The 12,245-nt window shown below is 49.0% G+C and overlaps 1 protein-coding gene across 1 annotated transcript; it reads left to right on the top strand.

Annotated features, from left to right (window-relative positions):
- The first annotated feature begins 495 nt into the window (after positions 1-495).
- ZNF706 (zinc finger protein 706) lies at positions 496-11,863 on the top strand. The gene is made up of 4 exons (XM_069731714.1): positions 496-653; positions 8,184-8,320; positions 9,667-9,770; positions 11,621-11,863. Exons 2-3 carry the CDS (start codon positions 8,186-8,188, stop codon positions 9,760-9,762), a joined length of 231 nt encoding a protein of 76 aa, XP_069587815.1. The 5' UTR covers positions 496-653; positions 8,184-8,185; the 3' UTR covers positions 9,763-9,770; positions 11,621-11,863.
- The last annotated feature ends 382 nt before the right edge of the window (positions 11,864-12,245 follow it).

Genomic DNA, 12,245 nt, shown 5'->3' with positions numbered 1-12,245 from the left:
CTGCGGATCCGCGGTAAAAACCGCAACGTGTGCACATAGCTTTATGGTTTTTGGAAGGAGCAGTGGGGAAAATGCAAATGTAAAAAAGCCTGTGGAGGTAAAGGGTTAACGGGAGGGGCATAGAGCACCGGCGTCTCCCTGACGTCACTTATACGAGGTTGTCACCAGAGCGCACATGACGCCATGGTCCGCAGCGCGCCGCACTGACCGCCGCCGCAGGTTTGTGTGAGGTAAACTACCACCAGGGAGCAAGTGAGGACACCGCCGGGGCTCTCGCTGCAGAACGCCTACCAGCCCAATCAGCTTCACACCGGCCGACGTCACCATGGCGTCCTCCTATTGGCTACGCTATCGTAGACGCAGTTCGGCCCCGCCTCCCTTCTTGTTCCCTTGGATACGACCGTGTGCGATACGCATGCGCTCAAATCAGCATTCTCATTGGTCCAAAATTGTACTTTTGATCCGCCCATCCTCTTGTTCCCCTGGATACGGCCGTGTGCTAGCGAGCGTGCGCAGAGAAGTTTGTTGTGCTAAGGGGCGGAGCTTGAAGCAGCGCAGGTCCGGATACAAGCGGTTCTACCCTCCGCCTCCTTTCTTCACCGGTTGCAGCAGAGATCGCCGTCCTACCGGCCCGCCGGCGCCTCCTGTGAGCGGTAGGTCCCACTGTGGGCTAGTAAAGAGCGGGGGTGAAGCTGGTACTGGTACTGGTCCTGGATTAGTGATATAGGCAGATACAAGCCGGTGTGAGGCTCCGAGCACATGTTACACCCGGAGCTGCCGTGTCTGCCTATTCCGTGTGCGGGGCTTCCAGAACTTTCTTCTACTGCTTGTGTTACACTGTCCTATTGGGCACATGAAGGGTTAAAGGTGGCTGCTGGAAAGATCCTGCTGGGAGCTGACCCGGTGCGATGGATGGATGGATGGATGGATGGATGGGCTGGCGGTGATGGAGGGACTCCCGTTACTGGCTGCTAGCGGACGGACAGGTGGGTGGGCTGGCAGCGGATGGACAAGCAGGATGGCAAAGGGTGGGCTGGCAGCGGACGGACAGGCGGACAAGTGGGCTGCCAGCGGATGGAGGGGTGTGCGGACTGGCAGCGGATGAACTGGCAGCAGGTGGATGGACGACAGCAGACGACTGGCAGCAAATGGACAGGCGGACTAGTAGCGGATGGAGGGGTGTGCGGACTGGCAGCGGACAGACAAGCAGGCTGGCAGCGGGTGAACTGGCAGCAGGTGGATGGACGACAGCAGACGAGCTGGCAGCAAATGGACACACGGACTAGCAGTGGATGGAGGGGTGGGCGAACTTGCTGCGGGTGGACAAGCAGTATGGCAATGGGTGGGCAGGCAGCAGACGGACAGGTGGGCTGTTAGTGGGCAGCCTGGCAGCGGACGGACAGGTGGGCTGTTAGTGGGCAGACAGGTGGGCTGGCAGCGGATGGAGGGGTGGACGGACTGGCAGCAGACGAACAAGCAGGCTGGGAGCGGATGGAGGGGTGGACGGACTGGCAGCAGACGAACAAGCAGGCTGGCAGCGGGTGGACTGGCAGAGGACTGGTGGGCTGCAGCAGGTGGATGGATGACAACAGACGAGCTGGCAGCAAATGGACAGGCGGACTGGCAGCGAACGGATGGACTGGCAGCAGGTGGATGGACGGCAGCAGACGGGCTGGCAGTAAACGGACAGGTGGGCTGGCGTTGCTGGCGCTCCACAATACCACAGCTGTAATACCTGCCAGTTATCGGTGAGTTTTTGCTGCAGGGATCCTCTCTGATCTGCGGTGGCCGTGATCCTCTCCAGCCAGTGGCCATTTAGTAGAGTTGGGGCCCTGATCCATCAGTCATGTCGGTGGCCGCTGGCCGGGAGCCCTGAGAACGGCCCGTTACCTGACTGTATCAGTGACTTTCAATAATCCGGGCCTGGCATAGTGCCACATGGGCATCACCCCGCAGCGATGTCACTCAGGCTAATGATAAGAAGGGCCGCTGATGTCTGGAGGTAAGGGACCGTTCTGAAGGCTCCTGTCCGGGCCGATGGGCCGAGTCCTGGTAGTCGATTCTCGCTGAATCCAGTATTTAGAGAAATGTGTGACGGTGCTCCGGCCATTTGTGGATGTCGGCTTATAGGTGAATAGTGAAAACCGCGGTAATCTAAATGAAGCATTAGAAGATCCATCCTGGTAGATCTCTGTACTGAGCGAAGAGGGCGGCTTCATTCCACCTGATCAGTTCCCAGATGGATCTTTCCAGCAGACATATTTGGGGGGTTAGAACACAAGGAAGGCCTGGAGTAACATTTCAGGCATAAGGAACGCTGCTCCCGGAGATTGTTGTTGCCCAGGTGTAGCCGCCCCCTTCATGCCCACGTTTTGGCCGTGCCCCATCCCACCTCCGTTCCTATACGCATTTTGGTCACTTAGAGACGCCTGAAGTCTCTGAAGTTTTCTGCAAGTTCCTGTTACATAAAAAGCGTTGCGACTTTTCGGAATGTTTTACCCCAGTTTAAACACTGATGAATCGGGGGTCTCATCATAAGACAGAACATCTAACAATAAGAGATGGTGATAAAACTGAATGAGATAAATAAGCTGTTCTATAGATCTTATCATTGATCGTTATAACTCCGAAATAAGAGATTATAAGATTGGTCTGATCTCTCATTAGTGAATGCTAGTTTATAATTTTGTGACATTTATAACATTCAGTATTAAGCTAGAAAATATAACTTGAAGGGGTTGTCCACTGCTCACAGCCCCTTTTTAGTTCCTCAACCACCGAGGAGCCAGTGCTGATCTCACTGGAATAGCGCCCTCCAATGGTGAGGGTAGCAGCTGCCATTACACAGGGTTTGTCATCTATATTAAGATATATCACGCTTAGTCATGACATGACCTGACTTTCTCATCTGTCGCAATATCTTAGATTTTATACTTGTCTGATAAGAGTTTAATGTAAATATTAAAAACTATAGAGCCCACATCTTTTATTTAATGTAATGGAAACATTGTTATTTGCTACATTGTAACAATAATGCGGAAAAGGTTAAACCTTCTGCTGTTCGGGAGGTTCCGCTCTTCAGCCCTGTGACTCACACTTTCCTCTGTCCTGAAGCCGATGTATTTGTTGTATTTGCACCAATTCTTCCAAATACGCCTGATGGCACCATAGACCATGATCTGTGCCCACCGCTCCCAAATAATCCCCTCTCGCATGGTGGATCTGCTGTATAACTGCCCCGGATCCCATCCCTCGCTGCTGTTACATAAGCCGTGGAGTTGTGTAACTTCAGAGCACATCGTCGTAACAATGTTTTCTATTTTGTAACTTTTGTTTACAAAACTTTTTCTTTCTTTAAACAGTGTGATACATTGTAACAAAATCTTACTGGCCAGTGAGGTATAGCGGAAAGGTGATGGGAAGAAGGGTGGCCGTGGGATTGAATGTATGGATGATGGGATAAGCAGTGATGTCATACAGGATCAACTTCTCCTATATAAAATAAAGAGGCGCTGAGCTATGGCGTTCTATTACTCCACTAGCACCAACCTCCCTGTGATACCTTCTTTTTAGATACGCCATCAATGTGTGCCATCATATTCTCTCCTGGCCCAATTGATGGGCAGAACAATGGGGCTTCCGAAAAGCGTCAGTGCCAGGTACAGCGGCTCATTCCAAGCTCTGGTACAGTCGCGTGTATAGAAACACAGCAATGGCTTCTTTATCCTCCCATCACACTGATCAGATGACTAACCTGTCATTTTATGGACAACCCCTTTTTAACTTATGGCGAAAAAATAGCAACCCCCCCCCCATTTTCATTCTTCATCATTGTCAGGGATCATCCCCCCCCCCCAGCACTGAGCGCTACTGAGCATGTGCATAAAGTGCAGCACAGATTCATCTCGTATAAAAGCCACGATCCTTACATCAGGAGCAGAACAGATATTTATAGGACATTTCATAACCTTCCCAAATGATTGTGGAAACATTTACAGCAGATCCTGCACTGTATTACTGTGTCCAATTTATTATATAATTTAGGAGTCGGTCCATTTTATACCATCTCCACCAAAATGGATTCTGACTCCACGACTCCAACTCCACAGCCCCGGTTCTGGCCTACACCATGCAAAAAAGACAGATCCATTAACTGATGAATGTGATTTAAAAAAAATTTTCTTGAGGGTGGGGTGGTTTGAGGTGTTGACCCTACCAAAAGGTGTGTGGACGATATTGTGTGATCCAACTGAAAAACTGATAAAATCTGGGAAGTAGCCAAATGGAAAACATTTTAAAGGGAATCTGCCCCTCCCCCACCAGGAAAGTATGTGACCTATTAATATGGGCATACAGGTAATAGAAATATTAAACTAGTCTTACCTCTATGCCTCATATTAATGGTCTTGTTGTTGAAAAATGTTATATTATTTCCTTATAAATAACAGAAAAACTGACTAGCACCTCAAGAACTAGTCTGAACAGGTGCAGACCGAAAAAAAGCAACTGGTATTTCAAAAAACGAAAATGGTTGCACTCAATTGTGTTAAAGCATGTCCGTGTGAAATACATGAAGTGGGAATAGCAAAATGGCTTTTGAAGTTTAGGAAAAATACACAAGATGTTAAGCACCAAATTTGGCCAACCAAATAGTGTGAGCCCATCCACCATCATGGAACGGATGGGTCCCTGACCTGACTGCCCAGTGTGGACACTCACCTATGGCTAATATCTGAATGCATGGGTGAATATAAACTCTTGGTAAAGCCTACATTTATGGGTTGGTCGGAACCTGATGTGATCAGATGTAGTTAAAATCACCACATGGTGAAGGGCAGAGTTCAGTCAGAAAGCTTGGTTGGCATATACTGTATTTTTCGCTTTGTAAGATGCTCCAGAATATAAGATGCACCCCATATTTTCAGGAGAAAAATAGGAAAAAAACTTAATGGTGGTGCTGCTTATAATCCATGTATCTTATTGCTTACTGGGGGTGGTGGCTGCGGTGAAGCGGGGTCGCTGCTGGAGAAGGCAAGAGTGGAGCATTGCTGCAGGCTGGGATGAGGGGGTGTGCAGGTGTCTTGTACTGCGGGGGGGGGAAGAGGGGGCTCCGGTTTCCTTCTGTGCGGTGGCTCCAGGAATATGGGCGCTGGAAGGCGGCGCATGCGCAGATGGCGATCTCAGCACCAAGATTTCGGGAGATGAGATTTCAGCGCTGAGATCTCATCTCTCGAGATCTTGGTCCCAAGATTTCCATCTGCGCATGCGCTGCCTCCCGGCGACCATTTTCCTGGAACCACCACACAGGAGGTAACCACGGAACTGCCGGGGGGCTCTGGCCTTTCACGAAATGTTGGCAGGGCCCCCCCCCCAGCGCAGAGTCTGACACCATGATTAGCAGCGGTGGCGGACACCCCCCTCATCCCAGCTTGCAATTGTGCCGGTAAGCCGTACATCCGCATTGTAAGGCACCCAACTCCGTTTCCCCCCCTAAATTTTTTGGGGAAAAGGGCATCGTACAAAGTGAAAAATAGAGTAAATAACATAAAAACTGACCGGCACATCAAGAACTAGTCATTGACATGCTTTAACACAGTTGAGTGGAACCATTATCGTATTTTGATATTTTCTTATGCTAATGATTTCTTCGAGACTCGGGCGTCCTCTTCCCCAACCTCCCCTAATCTCCCCTCCCCCCCCCCCACCCCATGTACGTCAGTGTTGTCCCTGGAATCCTGCGCCCTGCTCTCCCTCAGAAATCCATTCCTCATCCTCCCTTCTATGTGCGCTGCATTCAGGGATCTTCTGCGCAGGCGCCTGCGATTTCCGCTCGAATGACCTCCGGCATGCGCACCAATAAGGTGCTCTCCCCACTTCCTTCCTGCATAGTCCTCGCTAGGAACCATCTGTACATAGCGGGAACTGACATACATGGGAGGGGGGTAGTATTACAATGAGGATAGGAGGCAAGGATTTCTTCCAGCACCGCACGCCCAGGAGCCTGGAAGGAATCATTAGCATACAGAAAGACTGTAACATTCCTCAGAAACAAGCCCATTAATGTGAGGCATACAGGTAGGACTAGTGTAAAATGTCTATTACCTGTATGCCCATAATAGGTCATATACGTCCTGTGGGGGTGACAAATTCCCTTTAATGACGCATCTGTCCCTATTGCAATCAGGAGGTTCTGTACTGGAACTTTTCTTTTTTTTATGCTCTAAAAATTGAAATAATTGGACTTGAGAACACAGATTAATTCGACTAGGTAATGTAGCAAACCTTCATCTGACGGGAGAATTGGGTCTGTACCAGCTTTCACCGCCGGATGTAATAGGAATGTCTCCCTCCATTGAATGTGATCACAGATCATGTAAGAATTGAACATTTTATGAATACAACTTTATATGAGACCATAAATGGCCACGTGAGTGTCACCTTATATGATGTCCGTAGTCAGGGAAGTGTAGGATCTTCTGGTTTCCCATACCAGGGGGCTTCAGTTCTGGTAGCTGGCCATGTTGGGCAGCTGATTCCTGCAGCTGTCACCATTTGTGACTCCTCTGCAGAAGATACGTGACGGGGCCTGATCCGGCCTTTCCGGTTCGAGCAGTTATTCTCATAACGCCGTTGCCTTCCTGACTGATTAGAACACTTTTTTTTCCGTAGTTCTACCCAAATTTGTATTGTTGCTTTTTTATTTTATGTAGTTTTTCCTTTATTTTGATACATTTATGCCACTGAAGTATAATGGTGATCTAAATGAATATTTAAATGGGTTGTCCTGGATTTGTCTTCATGAGGATACGTAAGGTCTTCGGTATCAGGTGGGGTGCCAGGTCACCACCACACTGTCATATGTATTGATTTACCTTAGGCTGAGTCATCAATCTCAGATCAATGGGGGCCTCCTGCCCCGCTATGGGACCCCGACAATAGCAGCTGAGCTGCAGTACCGGGGAACGGCCACTACAGTGTATGGCGCTGTTCTGGCATTGTTTAGTGGCTGGCCCAAGAGCTACACACAGATGATCAGTGGGAGCTTCTGGTATGGGACCCTCACAGATCTGACATATACCGAGGACCCCGCCTTAGGATAGTTCATCAGTAAGTCCTGGGCCACCAGTGAACACTAGGCTGCACATCTCTACAGCCAAGTAGCTAACGAACCAGCAGTGTTCTGCAGGTGGTGAGCTTGAGGTGGCCATGGTCCTTCGATGGTGGTCGGCCTACATCTTTCCCAACTACCCCACACACATCCAGTTTTCAGTATGGAGGGGAAAGTAAGCCACTGTCAGACATTGCAGGTGGCGGCCCATCTCCTGAATCATCATTGTAATTTATCAATCCTTGTTTCTGCTGATATAATCTTTCTGGAGTCCCCCAGGGGGACTTTTTATTTGGCCCCTCTCAGATATGACTATAGCATCCCACAGATTCTCTTTAAAGCAGATCCTGTATCCCGTACTCCCTGGCAGATCCCACCTCCCTCCAGTATTTGCGTGGAGATCATGAGGTCTTTGTCCCCCTTCATTTACTCACCGGTTCACAGGGCGACATGGCGCTTCATCTGGCCGTACGCACTAAGCAGCTGTCAGACACACTAGCTTAGCCAATAACTATCCCTCCAGACTCCGCCATACTCTGTGTTCTCTATGAGGGATCTGCTGCCGGACTCCTGGTGACGGCTTATCTACCCGCTGAACAAGAGGATCGGGCAGCTTCGTAGTAACCGCCTGATCCTTTATCACCTAATCTGTCGGGGTTCAGCCGTTTGTCCTGTATGGGGGCTCAGTAGGCTAGCCCTGCAGATTAGATCCTTTTTTCAATCATTGGCAATCTAAAGGCTAATGTTCATGTGTTCCAGATCAGGGCCGTGGAAAGCCGCTGCCAGTCACCGGAGCCAGCTCTCTTCTAAATGCCCGATCCATCCCCCCCAATATCTGCCCTCAGGGGACGGTCAGGAGGCCATAAACCTCAGATGCTAGGCCGGTCCCACCACACCGTGTATGGCCAGCTGCAGGCGGTCCTGTGTGTTGTCCATGCGGCCTGTAAATAGCGTGTTGTATGTGTGTCGCGGCCTGGAAGCGAGCAGGTGCTGTGGCGCTCTCGTGTAGTCCTGTCTCTGTGCACCTGCTGTGCTGCCGGCAGTTCTCATGGAAGTAACGTGTCTAACATTGCAGATATGGCTCGAGGACATCAGAAGATCCAATCCCAACAGAAGAACGCCAAGAAGCAAGCCGAGCAGAAGAAGAAACAAGGACACGACCAGAAAGCTGCCGCTAAAGCCGCCCTAGTGTTCACCTGCTCCGTCTGTCGGGTAATGCTGCGCTGTGGTCTAGGACGGCCATATTGTGCCATTAGGTGACTGTGCGGCTGCAGGAATGTGAGATCTGGTCGGACGCACCGCTGTCTGCTCTCTGTGCCGGTCATCACATCCTGCTGTCACTGACGTAATGCTCGGCCCTATCTGATGTGTTCCCTTCACGGGCCGTACCCAGCCTCGCCCAGTGGGGCTGTAAAGGGGCTGTGCAATGCTTCTAGTTTCCACATGTCGCGACTTGCCAGGCGGTTATTGTACCTTAATCAGAAGGAGGGCGTCCATTAGTTTCCTTGGCAGTTGTCTTGTCTGGCAAACGGCAGCACCTGACCTGGTAAGGAGGCGATGCACAACCCCTTTAAAAAGTTTTATTTTAGTCTGCAGAGAGCGGTGCTGGTAGTGTGAACAGTGCAAGAAATGAATCTGCTCGGGACTGACTTCTTAGGGGCTATTTCTAAACTTGTTGCCACCTAGCCAAAGGACCCTCCTATCTTTAGGCATCTTCAACATCATAGACTTGAACAGAGTGAAAGCCCGAATGTGGGACCCCAAACGACCATCCAGCTCCTCTTCTTTGCTATTGAGCTTGTAAGCGCTGCTCTGAAGCTGTCCAGATGCTGCATCCAGCCCCCTCCAGTGCCCCTGGGGGGAGTAGTGAGCTCCTGAAGACTGACCTTGAGAGAGCCCCCTTATTAGCTGGCCATACATTGGTTGAGGGTACGGCTCGCTCCCTACTCCTCCGGACACATGAGCGCGGGGGGAGAGATGAGAGTAGACTGCTTTGGTAGTTGGCTTTTCTCTCTTAGGGGGGGGAAAGATCAGTCTGCGGACTCTATCCTCTCACCTGTTGTGTATGGAGGCCTCCCGACCCCCCTGCAGCTGTACGACTGTGACTTTCGTCTAATGTCCACCAATGGTTTGGTCGCCCCCTGTCTCATCATGGTGCCGTAGCCGCAGGGTTGTATATGGCTCTGAGCATCGGATGTTTCATTGCTGCTTACAATATTTAGTATCTGCAGCCAGAAGTGTCCAGCACGTACTGACCTCCGAGCCGGTCATGGCAGACGAGATCAGCGGTGCCCACAGCTATAGGGTGAGGGGTAAATGCCCATTGGATATTGTAGCCGGAGCGCAGTTCCAGTGTGGACTGACAGCCCAGGGCATGCTGGGAGTTGTAGTGTACAGCAGCTGGCTTGATCTTGCATGGATGAAATCTAGATGACTATTAGATCCCTGTGTAGATCGCCTCGTAGACCGTGCGGTGACAGTGTGGGGTAACATGGACACATTATATCGGGATGGCGCTTTACATTCTCATACTCAGATTGTTATTCCTTCCTTGACAGACACAAATGCCAGATCCCAAAACCTTCAAGCAGCACTTTGAGAGTAAACATCCGAAGGTTCCCCTCCCCCCGGAGCTGGTTGGCGTTGAAGCCTAGAGTGTAAGGTAAGCTCGCCGTGCCCATATAATGCCACTGACCGATGAGACTTCACCTACTTGTCACTGCCATCACCTCCGCTACATGTTCAGAAAAGAAACCTGCAGAGATAATAACCTGCGTGTTACGTCATAAGGGCGAAGTCTGGGCTGATGGTGAAAGGTGGCGTCTCTGATAACCGCATGTCACAGGGCTTATTGGGACATATCGATGTGATAATGGGTCAGTGGAGGGGCGCTAACGAGCAGCTACTGTCCCACCGGGAAAGGGTCTGCTGACTGCAGGATCAACCGACCACCAAAATAGCTCCCATGTTTAACCCCTTCCCAACATAGGATGTAATATTACACCCTACATCTGGTCTCCATGCATGGAGCGGGTTCAGGAGCTGAACATCTACCATACCTGGCAGGTGTCGGCTATGTTATACATCTGCCTATAACGGCAGCAACCAGAGCAAACTAATTGCTCTTTAACCATTGCAATGCTGCTTTAAAAGCTTTGTGAGTTGGCTGCCGCCTCTGAGGTCCAGCCTTGGGCCGCCGCCTCTGAGGTCCAGCCTTGGGCCGCCGCCTCTGAGGTCCAGCCTTGGGCCGCCGCCTCTGAGGTCCAGCCTTGGGCCGCGAGTCATAAAGAACATCACTGTAATACAGTTGTATTGCAGTTCACATAACAAGTGACCACAGGTTCAAGTCCCCTAAGGAAATAAAAAAAAAATATAAAAAAAAAACTCTATGGTATTACTTCATCTTTGTCAGATTTACCACAATATAACCTATAAAATTAAATAACTCCTATATTAAAACGCCGTAAAGGGAAATTAATCAAAATGCCAGAATTTCTGTTTTGCATTTGCTACAGTTCCTTAAAAAAATATAGTAAACCTGTACCCCAAAGTATCAGTAAGGCTAGTGCTGCAATTCTCCGTCATCATGCCCAACAAAAAATGTCTGCCTGACTATTTTAGAGCTGTGGCTTTTCTATTTTAAAAAAATAAAAAAATAAAATGTCCAAATTCCAGACAAGTGAGACACACGCGCGCCCTGCATTGAAGCTTATGGCAAGTGAGGTGCGTTCGACTTGTAACCAGTGACATTTTTGGAAATCCACGCCACCGTGTCACAGGTAGCAACAACTGTGATTCCAGTGTCACGCAAGTCTTGACCTATAAACTACATCTTGCCTTGCAAATAAAAATAAAAAGTCCTCCCATAGATCCATCAATGGAAAAATTAAAGTTGTATATTGCCATAATATTACTGATCCAGAGAGAATAGACTCCTTAGATCCTTGAACACCATGAGAACAAAACCCCCCAAAACACATAATGAAGCATTAGGGAGGGCGTAATCTGCTCCCATAGAGGTGTCGGAGACAGTAAAGTACCGCGCTCGCTGTCTCCATGGACAATGAATCAAGTCATAGGTTGCTTGTTTGAATGAGAGCAGGCTTCAGGACCCTATTACAAGAACGGTGGGGGTCCCTGTGATCAGGCATATATTACTCCTTTTCACCATGTTTAGGAATCCTCTCTCGTTTAGATCGGTCTGATTGCAGCTTGGTGTGGATCTAGTGGTGGGTCGGTCTTGGGTGACGGGGAATATACACAGCCAGGACTTCGATGGTCTCCATCTGCTTCTACTGAACTTCTAGGCCTGGAGAAGTAGAGTATGGGCATTGTGTGCTGCCTTATTGTACAGCTGGGGTCTGTCGTACTGCTGTGTGCATGGATCACTATTAATGATTGTCTACCATTCTTAGCGTCACATTGTAGGGGCTGTAGGTTTTTAGACTGGGCTTTGGGTCTTGGAACTTTTAGGAATCTAATTTTTTTTTTTTCTCACTTTTTTTTCTATAGGGCACTCCTTCACTGTATCGACTGTTCTCGGGTGGTGTATCTGAAAGGGGCTCTAGAAACCACCACATTTTTATGCCGTTCCCTTCACAGGGGTCTGTACAGCGACCTCCAAATGTACAGTTATTTACTAATTTGTAAATCTCAAAGTTGGGCAATTCTCAAATTTTTACAGTTGTAATTATATTGATTTGATGTCCATAATGTGTATAATTTGTTCAATAAAGTAGTACCTTGATTTTACAAGTGTCTGTTCAGTGTCCACCATCAGAGCCAATCCTGCTGCAGATGAGGTTCTCCGTGGGATTAAGAACTTCGGGGGGTCCTGGCCATGGACCCAGAACTTCAATGTTTTGTTCACTGAGCCACTCTTACCTTTGTGATATGATCTCCATAATACTGGAAAAGTTCAAGAAAAGCACATCCAGCCCATGAATGGCAGCGCTTCCCAGGACTCACATTCAAAGATGATATTTCATATTTTTTTATTTCATAACTTAAAATAGAAGAGATACAACGCGTTTCGGATACAGTATATATCCTTCTTCAGGTATCATAAAAACACAGTACTGTGTTTTTATGATACCTGAAGGATATATACTGTATCCGAAACGCGTTGTATCTCTTC

The sequence above is a fragment of the Ranitomeya imitator genome, chromosome 6, assembly GCF_032444005.1.
Source record: "Ranitomeya imitator isolate aRanImi1 chromosome 6, aRanImi1.pri, whole genome shotgun sequence".
Lineage (NCBI taxonomy): Eukaryota > Metazoa > Chordata > Amphibia > Anura > Dendrobatidae > Ranitomeya > Ranitomeya imitator.
The sequence above is the reverse complement of the archived record's forward strand: the minus strand, read 5'-3'. Positions and strand labels throughout refer to the sequence as shown.